Source organism: Diadema setosum, chromosome 3, assembly GCF_964275005.1.
Source record: "Diadema setosum chromosome 3, eeDiaSeto1, whole genome shotgun sequence".
Classification (NCBI taxonomy): Eukaryota; Metazoa; Echinodermata; class Echinoidea; order Diadematoida; family Diadematidae; genus Diadema; species Diadema setosum.
The window spans coordinates 11658008-11684401 of NC_092687.1; the positions used below are offsets into that span (position 1 = coordinate 11658008).

Below are 26394 nucleotides of genomic sequence, written 5' to 3' on the forward strand. Positions count from 1 at the left end.
AAACTCTGCCACACTTGCAATCTATCTACGTGAAGATGGAGGTGTGGCAATTCAAGGTATTTATTTTAAAGTAAATTCAGATTTTATTCTCACAGAGCAAAATAAAACCTTTTCAGTGATACCTCACTTAATTGTTTCATTATTAAAGTTATGGTTTTAATTATCAAACACTTTCCAATCGTTTCCCTGGGTTTTTAACAGAGGGCTTATAATTATATATTTTTATTCGCAAATATCAAATTAAAAAGAATGGAACTCCATTTCGTCCGATTTCGGTGACACATCTGCGAAATCTATTCATCTGATTCGACTTCATTTTGTAAGAGCCATCTGCAGAACACGCATTATTTATTTTCATGCAGCGAATGTATAGGCCTGTTTATTAACCATTTCTATAAAGCCAATGAGTCAAATGTGCACAAAATTTCACACACAAACCTGTGGAGAGGAAATGTCATGCATGTGGCACGCAGAGGGTTAAAAGGATTTTGTAATAATTTGTAATACTATCTAGCCTCTTTGACGAAAAAGCACGTAGTGACTTTTAAAAATTCAAGGCTTGCTGCAGGCAATTATATGCGCTATAGACTTAAATTGTATTATGTCAATCTAGGGAATTTTATTGTCTACTTTTCATGAAAATGCAAGTGTTAGGGATGAGTATCAGGCCTATCGGCGGAGATGGATTGGCATTTTATAGAACGTAACACATTGTAAGAGAAATTGAAGAGTTTGTTCGCAAAAACCGATAAGTCCATATTTGCCAAATGGAGATATTTGCGATTAAAGGTAAGGAAAAATAAAAAAGAATAATAAGAAAATATCTGCTTCTTTTGACCATAACTTCAAAAATGTACTGTACCTTCATTTATGTATAGGGACCAAAATGTCATTTAAAAGGTATTATTTTGTACTTTATGACCGAGAGCGTCCTTCAAATCTTAAAAAATGGACTTATCGGTTTTTGCGAACGAACTCTTCAATTAAACGTTTATTGGATGAAAATCGCTTTTGAAATGGCTGAGATATCCAAAAACAAATTAAAACAAATCGATCCTAACAAAAGGTTGTGGGTCCCATCTTTTATTCAATATCGTTGTGACATCTCAGCCATTGGAAGACCAATTTTCATCAAAATTAACGTTGAATTCATTTTGGAATTACAATCTCCCGGAGAAACATCTGTGAAATTTTCAAAGATGTTTCTCAAAGCTCACCAAAAAAAGTTCGAAACCTGCGTGAAGCCAGTTCTCAACACCACCCCTTAATTCCACTCGTAAATATGTCGTGTAGGCCTAATATTAATAGCCTTCTTATAGGCGATGACGGGGCACAGGAGATTCCCGGTACAGATTTGATCAAATTGTGAACGTTCATAATATTTAAGCGAATTGTCCTCACAAAAAAAAAAAAAAAAAAAAATACGTATACTGTCCAAATTTGTCTGCATCTCATACTGATCGAATCGCATCGTTTTGGGTGTAATTCACTTTGGTTCTATAGGTCCGTTAAAAAGTCTTATGAAATTTCATGAAATGTATTTTGTAGCTCTGTAAAAGTCTGTCATATTCTCTGAGCGACTTTGGCCATTCTCTGATTTATGTAGCGACTTCTATATATGTGATATGACTTCATGGAACGGACCTTGGAGCTCCTTGCTTTCTTACTGGTTTTATACTCAGTAATCCGAAGTGGTAGATCTGGCGCTTCCAGACCGAGTGGCGTCTGCTCGTACTTATCGATGCAACTATTACGGCACTGCAGAACTTACTGTGATAATGTGAAACAAGGCGCCCTCTTACGACGTAAGAAGTCTAGCTGTAGGATTAGTAGAGCAGCCTGCTCGCTCGTATTTACAGCTGTGATTTACAGCTGTGCTGTAAAGTCTGCGTGTCCATCCACGTTTTACGAACAGTCCACTTTTTCAGGCTATTCTACAGTAATTGGTCCTTATATACTTTCTTTGAAAATTGCAGGTAAACGTATGCATACGTTACTATTTCTGTATTATATTAGATCTCGTGAAATTAAAATTTCGGTTGTGGTGAGAGAATGAACAGTAGTGAATCTGAATGAATGGTCCCAGACGATATTATTCGTGTGGCTCTGTAACCTCTTGCAATCCAGCGCCTACCTAAATAGATAGACCGTCTAGCGTTACAGTTACAGTCTACTAATTTAACTCTTTAGAGTCTGGTCTAGATCCTAGTTCTGTATTAAAACAAGAATACATTAAGTAGCCCGACCAGACGCTGTGGAAGCACCGCTGTCGCTATTTATACAGCGACTGAGCTGTGTATAGACACTAGAGTTCTAGACAGTTACAATCCAAGTGCAAGATCGAAGATGCTAGCCCTGGCCCAGCTTGGGCCTGGCCGTTACTGGCGTTATTATGGCCCGCCTACCCTAATAAAAAGTAAATTAGAGTAGCTTCGTTTTAGAGCTACGGACAGTACGGCACATACATGTATGAATGATGTAGTCTACATGATGGATAGCTCTACTAGCACTGACTAGCCTCTAGCTATACGGCGCAATTCGCCACTCGCCTGCAGCTGCATGCCACATCCACAGTAGGGTAAAGTATTAGGCCTACATTAAAAACTCTCGTAACCGACGTAACCGTATGTTACCATTTGTTGGTAGATCTAGATCTAATACTAGCCACAGACTATGAATTGATATAAATTTAAAGTTTACTTAGTAACAATTAAGTCAAAATACCGGTAACCGTTAGAAGTATTATAATAACGTTAGAACTCGAGTTCACATAAATTTTAACAGCAAAGCTTGCATTTGCAAGATTATCTGCATTTTTAACTTTGCTAAATAAAGCTGGGTCATGGGAATGTATTATGTACACACAGTGACCAGCATTTAGGTTGCTGCATTTCTGTTAAAAGATTTATGGCTTTGGAATGTTTTCCAAAAGCACTCCTGAGCCGTGTTGCAATCTCTGAATAATATGACAAACTTGACTTTGCGTTTACACCTTGGCACACAAAGCCCCCTGTCTGTGAGGTAAGAACCACACTCATAGATCTTACTAGACATTCTATCCCAGTAATATTCTTCAAATCTTGTTAGCATGTTTTCAAATCCCTGTGCTGTCACTACTAAAATATGATCTGTCCAGGTTGATACTATTTTGATCATATCACAGGCATGTTGTTGTTTTATGACAATCATATTAATGTGTTGCTTTTGGATTTGACCTCTATCAGGTTTTGAGAGAAGATATGTGAGGTGACTAGCTGAATTCTCAAGAAACATTCCACTCTGATTTTCATCAAAACAACTTTGTTATAAAGTGTTATTATGCAGTCTGTTCAGCTTCTAGATGTCTGTGACTTTATCAAGGCAATACTGAACTGTCAAACGATAATAATATTATATCTGCTATATAATTATTCACCAACTCTCTTTTGTCCTTGGGACATAAATCTGAGGCAAGTAAAATTATATCTTGACACTATTTTCATTTTGTCTTGCTCTGTAGACGGCAAGCTGATCTGGGCACTGTGACTGCACTTAATGTTGACTGACGGACATGGCAAAGATTTTGTGCAGCAGAGATTACGTCGTCACCATCAGTGGATCAGAAGTCCGGGTCTCGGCTTTGAGGTGACCGTTACCTCTTTCTCTGTCAGGAAATTTATGCAGTGTGTAGAGTTTTCTGTGCCAGTCAGCACTAGGCACATGAAGTTAACCGTGGCATTACTAACATTTAAATTCCTCCAACTTTAATAATACTTCTTGAGAGTTTTTGGCAAGAAGCTCAGACATTATCAGGCAAGTCCCATATTCATATTATGAGCTTGGCATTGAGTTTCAATTCTCGGTATCTCGGTATTAAATGCATTATTGGATAGCTCAGGGGACAGACTTGCCCTGTTCTGTAATATGACTATGAGTTTGAAAATCATCAAGCACTGGGTAGTGATTGTCGCAGAATATAGGAGTTCTGCTCCCAAAGTTTATTGAAGGAAAATTCCTTCTTCAACTGAAGGTAGCATACCAATGCCCCCCGGATGAGGGTGATATTTTGACCTTGTGAGATGCATCTGATACACCAGCATCTCAGTGATTGCTTCCTATAATCTAGATCACCTGGGTTTGGTTTCATGAATTGAAAGTCTTATGAGATCTTTTTTTTTGCTCATAAGACACACTTATGGGGGACATTATGAAATGGATTTGACAGTCTCTCATAGCTATGTATATGGGTGAGTTTGGCTATGCTGAGACTGATGTAAAGACTCGTAACTTCATGAAACAGACCACAGGTCTTTCTGTTGAAAGACCCAGTAGTGTGGAGATATTGTACCATGGAGCAGGAGGGCTGGCTCGGCTCGGATACATTTGAAAACCCCTGTAACAAATTGTGTACAGCTCTATCACTCATCTCGACTGGAGTCGGCCATTACCAATGAGCGTATGCTTCAATGAACGTATTTGTCGATCGGCGCTATTAGTGGTTTTTTAATGTACTCTGATGTGCAGCGAATGAATCAGCCCACCTATATGAATTCCCATGCCATCAGGTCTTTCAAATTGACCGCCCTGAATGACTGCATCGACATTCATTCATTCTTTTGTCGTTGTTTTATTTGGTATTTCCTCTTTGGGCCTGCAGAGATCCCGCTACAGTGCACAAGTTTGAACTGCGGGCGAATACCGTCGAGCAGGAGGGCCAGAATGCGAAGAAAAAGTCGAAGAACGCATCGAAGCAGGAACAGCAGAGGAGATCTGAAGACACAACTCTTGTTGAGATGTAAGTGAAAGCAAGTAGATTTATGAATGGATCATACTGAGTAGATTATAGTGTCCACTTTTTTTCTTGGCTCACGTAAGAATGAATGAAAAGCTTGAATGCAAAGGTGGATAAATGCCATTTTCATTTTTTTCTTAAAGTAATGTTAGTGCCATCAATTAGAAAAAAAGATCTTTTCAGTGGTACTGCACCCTTTACTTGACAAATATTTGTGAAGATATTTTTAGAATGAGCATATATATTTTAATGATTTTTCTCTAGTTTTTGTTGAGCCCACCGGAGGTGTGGGGAGACTAAGGGATCTCCTGCGGCGTCTGTCTGTCCGTCGTCCGTCCGTCCGTCCGTCTGTCCGTCGTCCGTCCGTCCGTCGTCTGTCCGTAACGCTACAAAAACTTTAATTACTCTCTACTGAGGATTTCAATTTCAATCAAACTTGGAGGGAAGAGTGGTTATACAAAGTTACACATTTTACCAAACATGAAGGGCACCTCAAGGTCAAAGGTCACAGGCAGAGGTCAATGAACTTTAGGGCCCAATGTTAAGTTTTTAGGGCGCGTTTCGTTTATGGCTCGTAACTTTTGATGTATCTGTCTGTTTGTGACCAAACTTAGATGGTAGATGTCCCTTGGGAATTTGAAGGTTACCACAAGGTCAAAGGTCACAGACAGGTCAACAAACTTTTAGGGCCCAATGTTAAGTTTTTATGGCGCGTTTTGATTTATGGCTCATAACTTTTGATCCCTTTGTCCGTTTGTGACCAAACTTGGATGGTAGATGTCCCTTGGGAAGGTGAAGGTCATCACAAGGTCAAAGGTCACAGAAAGGGGTCAACAAACTTTTAGGGCCCAATGTTAACTTTTTATGGCGCGTTTTGATTATGGCTCATAACTTTTGATCCCTTTGTCCGTTTGTGACCAAACTTGGATGGTAGATGTCCCTTGGGAAGGTGAAGGTCATCACAAGGTCAAAGGTCACAGAAAGGGGTCAACAAACTTTTAGGGCCCAATGTTAACTTTTTATGGCGCGTTTTGATTATGGCTCATAACTTTTGATCCCTTTGTCCGTTTGTGACCAAACTTGGATGGTAGATGTCCCTTGGGGAGGTGAAGGTCATCACAAGGTCAAAGGTCACAGACAGGTGTCAACGAACTTTTAGGGCCCAATGTTAAGTTTTTGTGGCGCGTTTCGATTGTGGCTCATAACTTTTGATCCCTTTGTCCGTTTGTGACCAAACTTGGATGGTAGATGTCACTTGGGGAAGTGAAGGTCATCACAAGGTCAACGAACTTTTAGGGCCCAATGTTATCATTGTAAGTTTTTATGGCACGTTTCGACTGTGGCTCATAACTTTTGATCCCTAAGTCCGTTTTGACCAAACTTGGAAGGTAGATGTCCCTTGGGGAATTAAAGGTCATCACAAGGTCAAAGGTCATAGGCGGGTCAATGAACTTCTGGGAGTTAGAAAAACATTAATTTCTTGTACGCGAATGGGTGAGACACAATTTGGGACTTGCCTTGTATTTCAGCAGCTTCAGTCTCAAATATATTATACATTGCATCCCAATTTGATAAGAATGATTATCATCTAGTTTTGAATTTAACCCATTGAGAATGACATGCTTTTGCTATAACACATATTTCTCATAGACGCCTCCCTGAGCAATACTCCGGGCTAGTCTTTAACCAACCCTAATCAGGCCAGGCTTTTTTTTTTTTTTTTTTTTTTTTTTTTTTGCTATGCTAAAACTGGAGGGGAGTGGATTCTGCAAATTTGGTCTCAAAATTTGCACGAGACTTGAACAAAGAAAATCAAGAAGCCTTGTGACGACGAGGTTTTCTTGCGTTACTGAATTATAGCGCGAAACGTCAAGGGGAGTGATGGATCCCCACCCCCCCCCCCCCCCCGCCCTTTTAGGGTTAATGGTTAAAATTCTTCCTGTACGAATGAAAATTAAATTACACAGAGGTTTCCATAAAATCCTTGCAAAGTCGTGTAGGGTAATTATTCTTTCTGCTTTCACAGGGACCCTCATATCTCGACAGGACGGGTTCTGACAGCGGCATTCTCCAAGAGTGGCTGCCACTTCGCTGCCTGCACGGACCAGAAGGAGCTGTCACTGTGGGACGTAGAGAACTCCTGGACCAAAATGTGGACAAAGTGAGCACGGCCCAATTTCCATCTGAAAATTTATTTGTACTCTGAGCAGAATTGCACGTAGTTACAATGTACATCAATCCTTTCTCTTGGGAACTTTCCATTAGCCATATTCTTGGTCTAGTTTGCATTTATGGAGATGTTTTCTGTTTAGTTAGCATGGGCCAATTCACACTCATTTTTTTTTTTTTTTCACCAAGTTACATGAGTCTTTTTTCAAAGGGATGTTCCACACAAATTTTCTTGGTTTAATTTTCATTTATGTAGGTGTTTATTCAAGTTCAATCTGAGCAGGCTTGCACTGAGGTTTATGAGTCCTTTTTCGAATAAGCTTTCCACATAAATATGGCCCGGTGGGCAGCAAATGAAGCAGCCCACCTATGTGTGAATCCCCACCCTACCAGGTCTTTTATGTTGGCAGCTGTGAATGTCATCATTGCTGTTCATTCATTCTTTTTGTTGTTTTATTTTTTATTCCCTCTTTGAGGCTGAAGAGATCCACCTTTGGTGGATATCAAAATTTTTCTCATAGATATCTGATTATAATCACCTTCAGAGCATTTTATGTCCTACAAGTTTTAAAATACATCAGATGTACTGTGTATCTTGCACAGTGAGGAAGAAAAGATACTCTACTGAATAGGAAATAAACCAGTTCACGAACTTGTCTTTAGAGTGCTCAGAACAATCTTGTCTTCCAAGTATTCAAGACACCTGGAAAAGCATGGCACTGGGTGATCATTCTAAATGCATAACTTTGTTATCAATAACTTTAATAAGAATCGGTGTCGTTTACATTTGTTTTTATCCATTCCTGTAGATTAAGTAATGAATGGTACAGTTGAACCTCTCTTATCCGGCCTCCCTTTATCCGGATCTCTCTATTATACGGACGCAATCTCGCCGTGATTTTTTTTTTTTTTATTTTTTTTTTATTAATAATTACGGGAGGAAAGGGGGATTCCCAACTCCTTGAGAACTCCTACACAAACACACATGAATTACATATTACTTCCAACATTAACATACACCTCTATTTTGGGGTCTGTTACTGAGTGTAACAATGAAAAGGTTGCAGTATACACATTTATCATTACTACATGTGGTTCTACAATGGGCTACATCAGTAGGACCTACATGTGTATGTATATGTACATGTATGAAGCATTGAGTCTCCCGTATCCGGCCAAATCCCTTATCCGGATGAGCCCCGGTCCCGACTTGTCCGGATACGAGAGGTTCAACTGTACCAGGTAATTCCTTAACTTGTTGTACAGTCATGCATTAAACCTACAGGTATGAATATTATTCTCTGTATGTGTATTTTTATTTGGTCGGTTTCCCCTTTTGTGGTTCTAGAGTTGTTGCGAAACGGTGTATGGCAGTGACCTTTGACACACGTGATGCTGGCCTCTTTGTTGCAGACAAGGCAGGGGATGTTTATCGGTTTGACATCAGGGATCCAGCCGGCGATGGAGTTCTTATATTGGGTCATGTCTCCATGCTCCTAGATGTGGTAAGTCCCCTGTGTTTGACTAACTTTCTCTTTAGAGAGTGTGTTTTAGACAAAGTTACCAAGGTTTGTACTTCTATTACATTTATGTAGCATTTATACCATGTTCCCAGCGGTCATGCCAGCCCCAATTGCACGAAACGTAGTGCACAATGGGTAGACGGGACATTCTCCTGTTTTTCCCCCGTTGTAGTCTAGTCTTCATCTCTCCAGTCCTCGCTCCGGTGAACATGTAGCTGTCAGATGATATTCTCAGGGTGTCTGGTCAGGCTAGACTACATGATATTTTCTGTCACGCCTCACTACAGACCGCCTCCTAGTTTTGTTACGGCGTGTTACGTGCAGTCACGTTTTGTTGCGTTCACCATGTTTTATTACGGCCTACTGGGTTTCTCATTCGCAACGAGACTGCCATGGCAAAGTTTTTTACAGTTTGAAAGATATGACACGACGTCCACTGCAATCGCGGCCTGTCATGTCTGCCTTTCCGTCCTACCAGCTTGTCTCACGTCTATCCCGTTTTGTCCATGGTGGTCTGAAATGTGACTGCTGTGATTGCCGAGAACATGATGTAAATGCATCATAAAGAAGACCAAACCCCATAAATTTGGATTGAGTGAAAGCAGCAATATTTGTAAAACACATAATAAAAGTTTGAGGAAAATCAGACAGTAGATTTAAAAGATTTGAACTGTTTAAATTTGGGTGCCATCGTCACTAGATGAGATAGAAGACTACTACCCTTTATGACATCGTTATGGACAATAATGTATGAAAACATGAGGAAAATTCCACAAAAAACTTAGTTTTTTCATGAAAAGTACCACTTCCATCTGTTTGTTGTGTGCAATCTTGAGAAACTAGAAAATTGTATTCCTTGGGTATGTTTTGGTCTTATTTCAACAGTATGTTCGCTATTCTGTTTGTTTGTTTCTTTGTTTGTTAGTACTCCTGTGTATTGGAGTACTCAATTCAACTTGAATTGAAGTTTTACTTTAGAAAGGAATACATCCCCTTACTCATCCCCCCATCATGAGAAAGAGGTTTCATATCATCTCTTTCCCCTCTAGGTTGTGTCACCAGATAATCAATTCATCGTCACCGCCGAGCGTGACGAGAAGATTCGGGTGAGCTGTCTTCCCAATGCCTATAGCATCCACACATTCTGCCTTGGGCATACAGAGTGAGTCTAAGATCAATCTATAACAACCGTCCGTATACTGTAAAAGTGGATATTTTTGCATGACTAATTTTTCGCGCTCGGCCGGGTAAAAAGAGGTTTGCGTGTTTTCAATTCCACAGAATCAAGACATCAACTACTGGAACATATGGCAAGCAAAAATATTTGCGTGGTTTTATTTTCGCGCTGGTTTCTGGTTGCGCGAAATGCGCGAAAACTTCCACTTTTACAGTAACCTAACGCAAAAATTTCCGCTAAATGTCACATTCAACCATATCAGCACACAATGCTCGCACTCCTACATTTTATGGAGGGTGGGGGAATGACAAAATGGAAATGCAGCAAACATTTTTTGCTGACTTTTATCACCATTGTCATTACCTGTATGAAGAATTTGATAAGAGATATTAGACATGAAACCAGTATCCCTGTCCTACTCGTACAACTAGCCCAGTGCTGCTATAAGTTGATGGACTGTGTGAATATGAATTGACAACCAATTGCAGACACATGTACGCCGCAGTGAGAAGAGGGCAAATGTGAGGTCAAAGGTCACTGTACTTTGATTGAAAATATAGTTTTCCACCGATTACTCCAGCTAATAATGTTCAATAGTAATTGAATGTAATATGAAGATCAGAAATTAAACGTAATGATCCCCAAGTTGCCTGTTGCGGCAGGGGTGAAAGGTCAAGGGTGAAAGTGGAAGGCCACCAAAATTAAAGGTGCCACAGGGCTTACGAAGACTTTTGTTTATTTGTTTGTTTGTTTTTTCCTTAAAGAAATACACCTAAGGAATATCTACAACATTGCTATGATGTCTGTGAAGAGAAATCCAAGAAATGATCATTATCTATAGAGTTTTGCAAATGTGATTCTAATCTGTGTGTACCTTTTCTGATATGTTTACATTCAATTGGTGTTGCTTTCCTTTAATTTGTAAATAATTTCATAAAAATGTATTTGATACTTTGCAGGTTCCTTCAATTTTTAAATAATTTCATAAAAATGTATTTGGTACTTTGCAGGTTTGTCAACAGGCTAGTCATACTGCCCTCCTTTGATCTCTTGGTATCAGCAGCAGGGGTGAGTGTCCACTCGGTTTTATTCGCTTATTAATGCGTCTTGGGTAGGGGAGTTATTCTCCCCTTTTTGTCCCTTCGTAATGTAGTCTTTATGTTTGTTCCAGTCCTCGCTCCAATGAATATTTTCGCTGTCAGATAATGTTTTTAAAGGTAGGGAATCCCATTTGCATGCCTTAAATGAAGAGTTGTATAAATACAGTGGTATGTTGAAGAGAGTATCATTTTAGAAACTCCCATAAAGTATTGAAAGTGGAAGGTAACATGTAGTACATTTTTATTGACCGTTAGATTTTGAATTGAATTTTTTTCGGGGCTCACCGTAAATTCCAGTACATTATTAGGCTACCTTTGCAGACCCATGCACTGCATGTGTGTCCATCATGTATATTTTGTGAAGAAAGTTCATCAAAACTTACAAACATTTCTATATACATTCTTGCCACACACTCTATATGTTATTACATCAGCTCTTATACTTTTAGATTTGTGTTTATAGATAAAAAATACAGAAGACTGCAACAAAAAGGCTTAAGTGTGGCTGACACACAGAACTACTGAGTAGTTGTGTTTTGTGCATTATTCAAATTGTAGATAACTGTAGACTTCCAAATTTCTCAGCAGTGGCCTAAACAAGTCCCCTGGGGTTCATATTTAATGTTTTGCTGCATTTTGGGAGGTCTGTAAAAGGTATCCCCTACCTGGCATCTGGTCAGGCTAGACTACACACATTTCTTGTCAGCTCCTACTACGAACTGGCTCCATGTTTTATTACAGTCTATTACGAGGCAACTCTAAAGTTGTGCTGTATTAGCCCCCTTTAATTATGGCCTTCTACGATGTAGGTTTGTCATCAGCACCGTGACTGAAGTGGCAAAAATTTTGACCGTTTAAAAATCTGACACGGCATCCATGACAATCCCAGCTTGTCACGTTTGCCATCTTGTCCCCCAGTGTTGTCTCACAATCATCCTGCTTTGTCCATGGTGTCCTGAAACGGAGCACCCGTGGCCGCTGGGAACATGGTGTAAATGTAGCGTAAATCAAACCAAACCAACCCAGAGTTTAATTTGCTTGTGGGGCTACCACTCTATGATCGCAGATTTAGCAGTTCCAGCTGTTTTGCTTTGAAACTGCATTCCCATGCTTGCAAAGTAAAATAGTGGATACCTAATGTCAACGAGATATGAAACTCGTCAGACTGACGAGTTAGGTGATACGCTTGGGGTCATCAGATGTCGGTCATCTGTGATCGACAAGGAGAAGAATGTGATATAGGCACATTGAAGTTATATTGAGCGTGCATGCAAAACCGTTTCTCTAACCTCTCGGCCACGGGACATCCACGGAAATGGTAAGGCAAAAAAGAAATGTATAGATATTACAGGGAGAAAAGTCAATGCCCACTCAACCAACGTGGCCGCGTGAACATGTATTGCATTGCTAGACGGAAATGCGGCCTTGTAACTACTGATGTCGCTATGCCATTTCTGGCAACTTGGGAAAAATATGTGCCGTAAACATAAAACCTATAATCGGCTGGTTTTGATACCTTGCCTTTAATCACAATTTTCAGTGTGATGACGTCATCAAAGTACAAAACAATGACATGGTCTTGAAAGACAATTGTTCAAAGTACAACACCTCCGTCGTCGTCATTACATACTATGATCGGTTTGACAAAGTCAGCCTGCAAAATTTTGCAGCAGTCGAAGCAATATGGTCTCCAACACAAAAAGGAGGGATATGGTGTGTGGTGTGTGTGTGTCTGTGTGTGTGTATAGGTGCGTTTATATACGAATGTGATTTCTACATGGACGAATATGTAATACAAAATTGAAGAAAAAAAGTAAAATAGATAAGTATTTTGTTTCGTGATCTTGTGGGGTTCGAACCCGCACGTGTGCAACCTCACGTCTCTGAGACGTCGCCTTTAACCACTCGGCCATAAGTCTCGAGGAACGTAAACTTATGTATGTGAAAGATGAATCAGGAATCGTTTTGTCCACATTCCATTCTCATTTTCAGTTTTAAACTGCAAAATTGTCAAACTGATGAGGAGATTTCAAAGAATAAAATGCATGATTACTGCAGCTTATTGTTCCTCTTAAGTTACAGAGGAAACGGAGCAAAATCAGCTGAGATAAAGGTGCTTAAACGTTGTCAAGTCAATGCACATAAAAAAAAAAATCACATCCCATAGACATAACACGTAAACTTGTCTGATTTTGAGTCTTTACCTTTAATAACAATTTGAAGTATGATGGTAAGTCTTCTCGAACCAAGAGTGTGGAACGTAAGCTTCTACGTGAAAGATGAATTATGACGATCACCCGTGACCGACACATCTTCAAAGGGATCAGTTATTAGAAGTGGAAGCCCTCGTGCCAAGCATATTGTCTCAGCAATTCCAAAGCAATGATACCCTTACATTTAGGCATACCATAATTTCCCTCTGAAATCAATGGTAGGTATTATTCATGTACAATTGCTTGCATTGGACATAAACTTTGCTTTACAAACTTTCAGTGAAACGTGTCATAACATCATTCTGTAACTCCATAGCAGTGATTGACTACATAAAGAAAGATATATCAAATTGAACGCTTAGCGCGTGTAACTAATTGGGATTTTAGCCTGATGCTCTGTTCTTCACTGCTCAGATACCAACAACACTCATTACCTACGGTTACGTATAGAGAAACAGCAATGACGAAAATAAGTTTTTCCTTTTCTTTGGCAGATAGACACCCTACCCCTTTAAACCACACTATAATTGACATGGAGGGACATGAAAAAGTTCACTACTACTACTAAACAGTGATGCCTTCTACTCATGTGGCACAAGATACCTCTATAGCAACATAAAACCTGTCTACAAGTCCGTTATTGTGTCAAACAATAACATCCTGGAATTTCAAAGAGATGAGCGAGACGCCACCTGGCCTAGAGTTAATTCATTCAGTTGCCATTCCTGCTCCAGTTGAGTTATGTAAATTATTTTCCGACCTGTCTTGTGACAGTGTAACAGGAACAAACGTAGAGAAAAGGAAAGAGAAAAGGAAAGGTGGCAAGCGGGGCACTGTACCAAGGGCAATTTAAACAATACGTATGATAAATGAAGCAAATCCAACCTCCAGCCTCCGACAAAAAAAAAAAAGGAACTTGAGTGACTGTGTGTCGTGGGATAGTATAATTGATAAGATAATACGATAAATGACATCGATCGGAATAAAGCTGAACTGCCAAAAGAAAAACAAAGAAAGAGAGAGAAAAAAAAATGATAGCGTCCTGCGGGTCTCGAACATCTCGTCCTAAGGTAGTGCATAATGTTCATGCAGCACGATAAGCGACTATAAAGCCACACGGCTGTACCGAAGATTGGATGTGAAATGTATCTTTAATATTTTTTTATCTATATATATATATATATTTATCTTAAATCTTGATACCATTTACAACATGAAAAAGTTCATTACTACTTCTAAACAGTGATGCTTTCCACTCATGTGGCACAAGATACCTCTATAACAACATATAACCTGTCTACAACTCCGTTATTGGGTCAAACAATAACAACCTGGAATTTCAAAGAGATGAGCGAGACGCCATACACCTGGACTAGAGTTAATCAATTCAGCTCCCATTCCTGCAAGTTGCTACCTATCCTGTTACAGTATAACAATAACCAATGAAGAGAAAAGGAAAGAGCAAACGAAAGGTGGCAAGCGGGACACTGTAACAAGGGGCAATTTACAACATTAAGTGTGACAAAATTAATGAAGCCAAACCCAATCTCCAAACTCCAATACAAAACAAGTGAAATAGAGCAGCCGCGTTCACGGGTTACGTACACTTGATAAAATAGTACGATAAATGACATCGGAGTAAAGCTGAACTGCCGAAAAAAAAAGAGAAAAAAAGAAAGAACGGATAAAAGTCCTGCGGGAGTCGAACCTCTCGCCTTCCGGTATGGCGTTATGAACAACCAGCGCGCTAACTGATTATGCCACATGGCTGTCCTGAAGATCGAGTGCGAAACTTAAATCTAAATACTATCGTGACAGTGTTGACTTGTGATGGCGCTATTCAACTTCCCACAAGTGGCAGCGTGGATTCGATCAATATACAGTTGCAAAGAAAAATTGGGAATCGTTCCGTACAGATTGCATTCTCATTTTCAGTATTAAACTACAAAATTATCAACCTGATGAGGAGATTTGAAAACATAAAATGCATGATTACTAAAGCTTATTGTCTCAGCTACAACATATTTATGTTTCAGAGGAAATGGAGCAAAATCAGATGAGGTAAAGGTGCTTAAACGTTGTCAAGTCAATGCATGGTTTGAAAAAAAATCACCTCCCATAGACATAACACGTAAACTTGTCCAATTTTGAGTCTTTACCTTTAATCACAATTTCTAGTATGATGACGTCATCATATTTCAAAACCATCACATGGACTTGAGAGGCAAATGTTCAAAGTACAACATATCTGAATTTGGGATAATATTGAGGTTAAACAACAGAGATACAAGCAAATGAATGTCAGAAACAGTACCTCAAAAAAATCAATTCCACTTTTTTTATATAAAATGACGATATGATGACGTCATCGCGTTTTCCTGGTAATATTGATACTTGGAATGTTATTTACAATTCATATGCTTTTGTGATATGCAATTAGAAATATAGGGTCAACGGACGATTTAAAGAGCTATGACGAAATAAACAAAGACATGTTTTTCCACTATATTTGCAGACAGACGCGCGTGCGGAATTTCAACTTTGACGCCTGTGCATTCCTTTGTTATGGGTCGAAATCGATCGGAAATCAATGGATATTGTTACTCAAAGTATCAGGAATCCAAATCAGTCAAAAAAATTGCATTTCCATGTTGCTTACGCGCCCTGCGCGCGAAATTGCGCGGACGGACGCGCACGCGAGAAAATGTTTGAAACGCTTAAAATTGTCTGAAACTTCGAGATTTCCCATTGGGAAGTCGTTTTGAGCCTTTTAAATTTTTGACGCGCGCTTACGCGCGCCTAATGATGACCTGGGTAACTAGCGTTAAAAGGCAAGATAGAGCGTGACCTGAACTTTATGTCCAGCGAAAATGATATAGAAATGACATCTAGTTATGAAGTTATGATCGATCATGTGACAAGGTCTGAAAATCACAAAATGGCGCCTAGATGACGTCATAGACATGTTACTGTCATGAAAACCTTATTGTGGCTAGATTTTGTCATGAGACATGTTGACTGAAAATGTCATGTTATTCCGTAATGTCATTCTTGAGATATTGACGACACAAAATTGTCCAGAAAGAAAGAAGAATAAAAAAAAATAAAGAGAGATTTTGACAATCACAATAGGTGATACGCTGATAGCGTATCACCTAAATATTTAATGTGACCCGCTACAACAAAAGGATCCTAAAGTCGCTGACTGCTGAGCCGAGAAAATCGAGTTTGAAGTCACATCATCAAAATTGGTCAAAACAATCTGATTTCTGTTTTTGGCATAATTTTGTAGTCTAATGTTTTGTCTATCAGCTGCTGAAATTTCGAAGCTAAATGGTCAAAGGAAAGGCAAGAAATCAGTGGTTTTCTTGGCCATGATTTTCCGACTGTCAACGTAACAGAAATGTGTCCGAAAATTTGGACTTAGCGCCACAGCTAGACTCTACCCCTAGCAACGAGGGAGTGATCTTATTGGTCAGTGCGTGGCATCCTGGTTACTGATTGGTTGTGCGTAGACCGCTGGCGCTAAGCTTGAATGAACATCGTGGAGGTCGCTAGGAGCATGCCTTCTATTGTCAAGGGGTGAAAAATGTCTCGCCTCCCCTTGATCATGATAGCGTCGGAAGGAAAACTTTGAAGGCGCTTTTGTTGAAACTCTTATTTCCTCAACCACTTAACATGGGCTAATAAAATCATTGATATCTCCGCAACCGAGTCCTTTTATGAGTTGGGCTATATATGAAATTAAAGGAGAAGAGTAAGGGAATAATGTCATGCCATTTTCAGAAAATTGTCCTCCCCGACTTTCGGATCCTTTTGTTGAAGCGGGTCACATATGTAAAAAAAAAAAATGTATCTGTGTATTGCCTATAATTATATTTTTATCGTGAGGAAGCTTACTCTCTGTTTAATGTCCATTCCTTTCTGACACATTCTGCAAAATGATACTTTAAAAATGACCGGACTAGAATTGGTGTTAAACTTTTAATCTCAGTACAAGCTTCTGGAATTTTCAGCTGTCAATGCCAAGCCTCTATCAGCAGAATGACCCTTCTTCTCCTTTATCACGTGACGGTCAATAAGCGGGTCGTAGACTTTCGGAAGTTTGTAGCACCAACCAGTTTGTAAACCAACTGAGAAAAAAACAGGTCATTTGTATGAGTTCGCACATGAGCTAACTTCAAACCGGCTTATTATAAATCACCATTCCATACTGACAGGACTCAAGTCTCAGGCTGTGGGACTACCGAACAGCGACAGAACTGTGCAGAGCTTCCTTCAACTGGGCGAAAGGCGGCGATTCTGACGCGGGAGAAAAGACGGATGCGACAGTCGCCTGCCTGAGTTGCTGCTGCAGGCACAATCTCGTTGCCATGACAATACTACAGTGAGCTTAACTCCTATTGCTTTCTACAGGCCCCGAAATTGCCTAAGTCAAAAAAAAAAAAAAAAAAAAAAGAGACTCTACTTTAGACAGATATAAACATGTGATGATTTTGTTTTGTAAGTCAAAATACACGTATTAAAGGTAGGGAATCCCATTTGCATGCCTTTAATGAAGAGTTGTATAAATACAGTGGTATGTTGACGAGAGTATCATTTTAGAAACTCCCATAAAGTATTGAAAGTGGAAGGTAACATTTAGTACATTTTTATTGACCGTTAGATTTTGAATTGAATTTTTTTCGGGGCTCACCGTAAATTCCAGTACATTACTAGGCTACCTTTGCAGACCCATGCACTGCATGTGTGTCCATCATGTATATTTTGTGAAGAAAGTTCATCAAAACTTACAAACATTTCTATATACATTCTTGCCACACACTCTATATTACATCAGCTCTTATACTTTTAGATTTGTGTTTATAGATAAAAAATACAGAAGACTGCATTAAAAAGGCTAAGTGTGGCTGACACACAGAACTACTGAGTAGTTGAGTTTTGTGCATTATTCAAATTGTAGATAACTGTTGACTTCCAAATTTCTCAGCAGTGGCCTAAACAAGCCCCCTGAGGTTCATATTTAATGTTTTGCTGCATTTTGGGAGGTCTGTAAAAGGTATTCCCTACCTTTAAGTCGAACAGTTTTCTTGCAGGCCCTTTGCATTGGACTTTGATAGGTAAGGTTGACCGTGTGCCTTTACAGCAAAATTACTGGAAAAAAAAAGAAGAAGAAGAAAAAAAGAGTATACCATACCGACATGAACATGCATACAAAAAGTTTGTTAAACAATTTGAATACAATATTATGTGAGTGGTAGACCCAAGTTTTTTTCTTCATAGAGCCCTTATGAGTAATACGCCATTGTGTTAATCCCCCTCCCCTTTAGTGCACAGCAAGAGTCTATTTAAGAATACAGTCTTTATAACTTTCACTTCTGTTGTGTTAAGTGGTGGTGTGAAGGTATATGTACCAGGTATTTTTCCTGTCAAGGCTTTTACAGGGGGACATCGATAAGACAAGCTGGATGGGACTGCTGAAATTTCCTTGTTTTATCGGGTTCAGGGATAAAAACAAATTAATGAAATAGGAGTGGGACCTGCAAAATTACCTCCCTCTATTAGGTAGATGCGACTCTTGCCAAATGAAGTCCTGATAATCAGCAGTTTTCTGTCATTACATTTTTTTTTTAATAAAAAACTCAAATAAAATATGTAAATTATAGTAATTTTTGGACTTGATTTTGTCCTTTGTTGTAAATCGTAAAATTTGTATTCATTAAACCGGGAGCGGGCTGTGTCTTGCTACATCTGACGTCATCATTACGGGATTCCACTTTACTGTGAACACTGCTACAGGCAGCCGTTTGTACCGGTCTATCGTGTCGACCAGCTAGACGGTAAATGGACGATGGAGGAGATTGTGAGACTGGAATGTTCCTGTCCACCTTGGTCCCTGACCTTTAACCCCGATGGCAGGTTATGGATCCTGCTCCCGGACCCGGCCAAACCCGTCGTCGTCTATCGGGTGGAGACGTGCGAGGACAAAAATTTAAAGGTACGGGAAATCACAACAGCAAGAACAACAAAATATATATAAAACAAACAAAACATGTTGAGAAGGCATGTCTGTGTAAATCTTGTACAAAGTTTGATATACTGTTACTGTAGCTATCCACACAATAGACCATTTTTGTCATGTAAAATATAAAAAAAAAAAAAACATATTTAGAAGGCGTGTCTGTGTAAATCTTGTACAAAATTTGAGATACAATGTAGGTATCCACACAATGGACTATTTTTGTAATGTATTCAAATACAGGGATATTTCTTTTCCCTTCAGCCTCGTAACAAACATTTTATTCACCTGCCGCCTCGAATTAAGTTCCATTAGGTAGAAATTCTTTTAGTATTCATCAGTTGTTGACAGTTGGCCAAGCCTTGTAGTTGTTAAGGCAATGTTTTGTGAACAAAGCATGCATAGAAGTTGAGTATTTTACAGAAATGATATGTAAGTGCGACGCGTACTGTTCTTCTACACGACTTTGAAGTCGACTCTGCAATGCAAAAGGAGTGACTTGCACTTGTTCATGCTACAAGATGTTTGTGCGCTCGTGAGTTGTTACAAGAGTTCACGTACATGTACTTAGTACAGTATCAAGTGTTTGCGCACTCAGCAAGCGCTCGCGCAACAGATGAGACAAAATACAGTGTATTATTGCGCCACCACTAACAATGGTAGCCTATGGGGAATTACAGCTGTAAAACATTGGCCTACGCATTTTGTTCAAAATGCTCTCATATTGCACAGTGAAAATTGGGCGGACGAGAATACACATTTTTAATGTGCTGCTAAAATGCCGTATGTCGATAAAAATTGTGAAAATAACAGGGGAACATGGTTTTTGCAAGGAACTGAAAACCTTGAAGATCACCTTGTTTTAGTAGATATTTCACCATACCAGGGTACAAAAAGAAATGTAAAGAGTTTGGATCGACCTGCAAAGTCACGTTGTTGCTAGATGGTTTTGTTATGCTGTATCCGTCCTCTCTATACAGTGGACTCCCGTTATAACCAAGTCCTCGGGACCGGCAGTTTTCTTTCGTTATAATGAAATTTCGTTATAACCGAATGAATAAACAATAAAAATACATAGAGTTGATAATGTTGCGGCCCTAAATTTAATTTCGTTGTAACCGGAATTTCGTTATAACCGTGTTCGTTATAACGGGAGTGCACTGTAACAAGATTCCACCTTATGTGTGTTCCTTGTGTAGTGTGATTCTTATTTGTTTTTGCCTCTCATCTGTAACTATTCAGTTCCTCGAAGCATCATCGGAGGATAAACTAGCTTCTCCAGGAGATTGGGACTTCCTAAAATGTAAGTAAAATTTCTTTATTTTGAAAGTGACTCCATTTCCTGCAATTTGTTGCTGGTAGATTTTCAATTCAATTCAATTCATTTCAAATCAATTCAATATACGTTTATTCACAATAAAACAAGAACATGCAGCTCAGTAGCTGAAATTGTTCATTTTACAATAAAATACATATACGACATTATAAAAGAAATACATTTGTTGAAATTAGCTAGCAATATGAATATGAAAATGACGAAAACACTGTACAAACAAATAAAACCTTAACATTTCGACCCTGCCTTAAATCCTTGACCTTTGATCCCAGACCCAAAAATTCTCAAGAAAATCATCCACAAACAGTACATGACTGTATAAATATGTTTTTTCACTTAACCTTTGACCTTTTAACCCTCGCTAATGCATGTATTAAAATTAGCAATCAGTAAATACTTTACAAATACTAGAAAATATTGCACATTTATAAAAACAAATAATTATACGTACAAACTATTGGGTAACAAGGATTTGCAAGGGGGGGGGGGACCTACTAGAGTTTAAGGTGTGCATGGGACAAGATGACTGGCTGTATCATCTACCTAGATGGTATTAAAGTAGACCAGGGGTCCGTTTCATAAAGTCATCACATAAAAGTCTTTATACACATATGTAAATCTCAGAATGGCCAAAGTCGCTCATTATGTAGATATGAGAGACTTTCAAGGAGAAGTAAAATCCATTTCATGAAGTCTCTCATAATTGTGTCTTACGAGCGAAAAGTCTCTTATAAGACTTTTATGAAAAGAACTCCAGCCTAGTTAGGGTTGAAGTAGCCTACAAAGGACTAGTCAATGGGGGTAAGATGCCTTGCCGGGGGGCTCAATTGCTGCATCCAGGGGACCTGGAATCAGGAACATTGTGATTGGTAGTCAGTGGTCTCATCCATCAAGCCATTACAGCACCTCAAGTGAGATGTGTGGATGAGGAAATGCAGAAAACGGGCTTCTTCAGGAGCCAGAAGAGATGAGCTAAGGTTTGCAAGGACGAGCCAGTGAAGTGCAATACCATGCCCAGTTCCTTAATCCCTGCAAAGGATTTCTCACCAATGACACCCATGTTGATCCAGATGTTAAGTTTAAAGGACAAGTCCACCTTCATATACATGTGGATTGAGTGAATGTAACAATATTAGTAGAACACATCAGTGAAAGTTTGGGGAAAATCGGACAATCCGTTCAAAAGTTATGAATTTTTGACTTGTCTGCACAGTCACTGCTGGATGAGAAGAATACTACAGTGTATGATGTCACATGCGTAGAACGATATAAGGAAAATAAAAAGAGAATTTCACAAAACTTTACTTTTTGAATAAAGTGCACATTTTTTCGTCTTGTTACTGACGTATGTTAAGGGTAATATTATTCCCCCTGCTTTCTGAAAGAGAGAAGTCAAGTGTTCTTTTGTTATGCGAGAAAAGTGAAAATGTGTTGAATTTTCTTTATGCTTTCTTTATATCGTTGTACGCATGTGACATCACAAGCTATAGTAGTCTTCTCATCCAGCCGTGACTGAGCAGAAACTTCAAAAATTCATAACTTTTGAACGGATTGTCCAATTTTCCTCAAACTCTCACTGATGTGTTCTACTAATATTGCTGCATTCACAAAACCCACATGTGTATGAAGGTGAACTTGTCCTTTAAGTTTAACTCTTAATGTGCCATGGTGGAAACCCCCTGTGTGCCACATTATTCTGAGACAACAACGTATCCATGCTTTGAGAAAACATTCTGCTTTTCAAATCTGTGTAACTTATGTAGACATTTGTTTAGTTGGACATGTAGTGAGCAAAGGTGTAGAGAAAATGCCAAGCTTTGCTTTGACGTAAATTGTATGAAATACCTATGAGTCTTTTTCTTTCAAATGACCAGTAGCTACATTGCTGTAAAGGCATGACATTTGCACACAAAATAGTTACAGAAACTTACAGAAAGTTACAGAAAATCGAGTAGGGAGCACAGCTTGCTAGTCAATCACCACAAAAATTGCAAGCTATATATGAGAGGGAGGGAATCGCGAGAAACGCTTTCATTATACTGTGGCATTTGGCAATTTATTGATCGATTTCGGCAGGTTTGTGGGTTTGAGCAGAATATGCGAAGGTGGCACGCCGTCGACTGAGTCGGACGTGCGAACGTGGCACATTAAGAGTTAACTCCTATAAGTGCTTGGATGTTAAAAATGCCAGAACCCTTGGGAGAATCCATGCAAACAAAATGAATTCAGCTTAGAGTAGATAAGGTGATATTTTTTGTCTTAATATGAAATTATTTTGTCAGCTTTTCAATTATTATTGTGTAATTTCTTTACCTCCTCTGGTTACAATCTCACGACAGGCTCCTGCAATGTCCCAAGTGAGTTCGCTGGTCTCCACAAGGTGCCTTTCGACAACATGCCAGACTACTTGCGGCGGAAGCAGCAAAGGATCCAGGACTTCGCCGCCAAGAAGGGCCACAAGCGGCGTCGACTCCAGAAGAAACGGGCGCAGGAGGGGGGACTGGATAGGGGAAGCCCCATCGAGGGGGCAAGTGATGGCCAAGAAGAGAGATCAGTGGAAATACATGATGCAGATGACAGTGAGGATGGAGAAGAAGAAGATGAAGATGTGGAAGGAGAAACTGTTGCCGTCGGTGACGGAGAAGCGAATGATGATGAATTGAAGGAGGAGCGTAATGATGCCAAAAAAAGTAAACTAGATTTATGATAGTCAGGAAGCAAAGACTGATACAGCAAAGACATAATGGACTGTAGGCCACCAAGATGAGGCTATTTCAACTGGAGCTAAGGTAGATGTTAATGGAAGGGTTGCCATGGTGATAAGAATAAGGGGGATGCCGAACAGGAATGGCTGTAATCCAAAGAAGCGTTGGACATTGTGGCCATTGAAAATGATTGCGTGGATGAGATCTAGACTGACATTGAAAGTGTGTGCAGCCGAGGTTTAGCTGGACAATATACTTGCGTGTAAAGGTACAGTTGCTATTATGCTAGAGACCTGTTCCACTTAGACGCTGTTTTGTTTTGTTTTTTAATACTCTATTGTTTATTTCAGCCAAAAGTTGGGGGGGGGGGAAGCTTCAGTATGGCCGTAACAATAGATGATCTATGCATCGACATAGCATTGCACCTGACTCATTGAATAACCCAGTGTTTCATCTTTTCTACCTTAAATTAGAAGCCCACCAGTCATAGCCGACATAACTTACAGTGTTTTAAGACCATATAGGTCTTCAGCCAAAGACACAGAGGTATCATTCTTTGTGGCTGCAGCTCAAGTTATCTATGTCCCCTATTTCAGAGCTGCCAACTCTCACGCAATCAGCGCAAGACTCACGTAATTCACAAAATTTTCACTCTCACTCTGATGAAAGAATTATCATGCTGACCCCAGTAAACGGGCGTAAAACAAGAAATACATTGTACCTGCAGAATCCCTAATGAGCCGAACTTTCAATATGCCAAAGCCTAAACTTTCGAGATTTTCCCACAGGCAAAGTCTGTGTGCAAAAGGTCCTTTGGGAACCAACACGATATTCACTATTTTGGATAGCGCCATTGTAGAACAATTTTGGATAGGTATTGACAGGTGAAGAAAGAAGGAAAATGTGCATAATTATGGAGGAGAATAAGGAAAAATTACAAATAAAGGATGATTTTTAAAACATGTCTGGGTTATAGTGGCATTGTTCCTTTTGACATGTGTGTGTGTATGTGTGTATGTGTGTATTACTTGTTTACACCTGTTTGTCTGTTTCTGCATCCATATTTGAATGGGTTCTCTTTAGAGGTTTGTGTGGCGTACATTGTAGACCATGGCAGAGTTGAAGTTGAAAATCCAGCACAAAGATCCCCAGCAGGACATATGTTTTAATAGTAATCCTCCTTGTGTGTGTCTAACTGACACAACATTTGCTCCGGCAACAATTGTTCTGGTCGTATTTTCTCAAAGGACTTTTAAGAAGGGTTAGGGTTCAAATTTATGAGATTCTTCCGTCAAGATGTTTTCACTGCAACTGATTGACAAATTGCCCTACATCGACGTGTCACTCAGTTGCAATGAAAACATCTTGACGGAAGAATTTCATGAATTTGAATAATTACGCAGTACCCGCTGCATGCTATAAGGATTAGAACCAACACTTGCTGTCGGGCGGAAGCTCGGTGGTCTAGTGGAGATGACGCCTGTCCGGAGATCAGGAGGTCGTAGGTTCGAATCCTGCCAGAGTATGTACGCCCATGATTTTTTAATTTATTTTATCTTGGTTACTACTAAGACACTGATCAATTCAGTGCTTATTTATGTTGATGTAGGGCAATTTGTCAATCAGTTGCAATAGGGTGTAATAGGGTTGTGATAGGGTTTAGGTTTAGTTTAATGTGAGGACTAGGATAAGGGTAAGCATTATGTTTTGGGGTAAGTTTTATGTTTGGCTTAGCATGCAGATATTTCATTGCAGCAAATTGTGGCAAGAGCAAATGTCATGGAAATGTATGTCGTCTACTTGTTTTGTTTTTGGCCCCTTGTATATGATAGACTGACCACTAAAACAGAGAATATTGTAGATGTTGGAGAAGTTCGAGACCCATTCCCTCAGATATCAAAGAAGATGGTATACTATTGGTCGAGGTTAGGATTTAGCCTTAAACTTTTTGTGTGAAATACTTAGAAAAAAACATTTTATGAAATGTTAAAGAGCATACATTTCTAAGAGGAATTTGATGTTAATCTGAAAAAAAAAAAATCAGTCTTTAAATGGCTGAGATATCCACATACAAAGCATCACAAAACAAAGAGATCTCAAAAGGTGGATCCGACTGGCCAAAATTTTGACTTACAAGAAGTTTTCTGTATTCTGTATGGGTTGACACAAACTGACAGTGTATAAATGGAAATAAACCTGCAGAATTATAACATGATACAGCAATATGAACCAGAACAAGCCTACTTTCCACTCATTGCACTAAAGTCATACATATGTGACCGTCCCATCACAAAATGAATGAAAAGTCGCACCATTGATTTTGTGTGAGGACTGAATATGTCAACCTAGCCAATGTTGAGTTGTTCATATTTTCTGAAAGAGCAAATCTTTTTCTCAATTGTGGTAAAGTTTGGGATCATAAAACAGACAGGAAATTGTGTTTTTAGCAGTTTTTCTTGAGCGCTTTCTTTGTACACTGTAAAAGTGGTTTCTTTCGCGGTGGTTTTATTTTCATGCTTTGAGGTTGAACCGTGAATTTAACATCACGCGAAAATGTTTTGAAAAGACGTGTGAAATTAACCACGCAAGCAAATGTTTCGAACTCGCCACTTGTCATTGCGCACATGCACACACAAAGATTCCGCGCATTGAGTGTATTGATGGTCAACACACACACAGCGATACCGCTCAGTGTAGGTACAAGCATGTTATAAAGTAGGCCTACTCAAGAGACAGGATTTCAGGTAAGCCTGCATTTGATTTTAATTTCTCTTTAATAAATAAAAGAATAACTGGATTATAGTTTTGGTTTTTATTTGCAAAATTAAAGTTTTTGCCGACAGTGTACTCACAGATTTTGCCGACCGAGAATTTAAACACACACAAAAGAAGAAAGAAACCACTTACAGTACTGTGATTTAGGCGTGTCTTAAAGAATACCCTTTTCATTTCTGAAAAACCCTTTGTACACTCTTAACTTTCAACTCTAATAACTTAAGAAAAGATGATGCTACTGCTTTGAAAATTGGCAGTAATCATGGACAAAGCCCAGGGTGTTAATAAAGCATGCTCACTTTCAGCTTAATCTGATAATCCCTTTGATATTGTTGCTCCAATGGTTCATATCCTGTTTTTTTGTTTTTTTTTTTGTCCCATTCATCACACAGCTAGTACGCTTGGTAAAGATTAAGCGCTTGAATAGACCCTGTACTTGAGAGCCTCTTTTCTCAGTTTACATTTTTCCAAAGTGTGTGCTTTCTTTCCAATATTTATATTTAGATAGGTTAGGAGTGTCCATTTGAGCCGAGTTATTCATCATTTTAAAGCTGAAAGTCTGTTCTTTAAGAACTTGCTCTTCACTAAAATTCCATGCCTGGCGAC

At 39.2% G+C, this 26394-nt stretch overlaps 1 protein-coding gene across 1 annotated transcript; it reads left to right on the forward strand.

The window, feature by feature from the left end:
- Positions 1 to 1866: 1866 nt before the first annotated feature.
- On the forward strand, positions 1867 to 23973 carry LOC140247034 (tRNA (guanine-N(7)-)-methyltransferase non-catalytic subunit WDR4-like). The gene is made up of 11 exons (XM_072326333.1): positions 1867 to 1976; positions 3500 to 3624; positions 4637 to 4774; positions 6798 to 6932; positions 8289 to 8445; positions 9513 to 9625; positions 10651 to 10708; positions 17174 to 17340; positions 18753 to 18951; positions 20215 to 20275; positions 22648 to 23973. Exons 2-11 carry the CDS (start codon positions 3551 to 3553, stop codon positions 23013 to 23015), a joined length of 1470 nt encoding a protein of 489 aa, XP_072182434.1. The 5' UTR covers positions 1867 to 1976; positions 3500 to 3550; the 3' UTR covers positions 23016 to 23973.
- The last annotated feature ends 2421 nt before the right edge of the window (positions 23974 to 26394 follow it).

Coding starts and splice junctions, on each gene's coding strand:
- LOC140247034 (XM_072326333.1), top strand. CDS start 3,551: ATGGCAAAGATTTTGTGCAGCAGAGATTACGTCGTCACCATCAGTGGA. Junction 6,933..8,288: donor TGGACCAAAATGTGGACAAA/GTGAGCACGGCC, acceptor TTGTGGTTCTAG/AGTTGTTGCGAAACGGTGTA. Junction 18,952..20,214: donor GCGAGGACAAAAATTTAAAG/GTACGGGAAATC, acceptor GTAACTATTCAG/TTCCTCGAAGCATCATCGGA.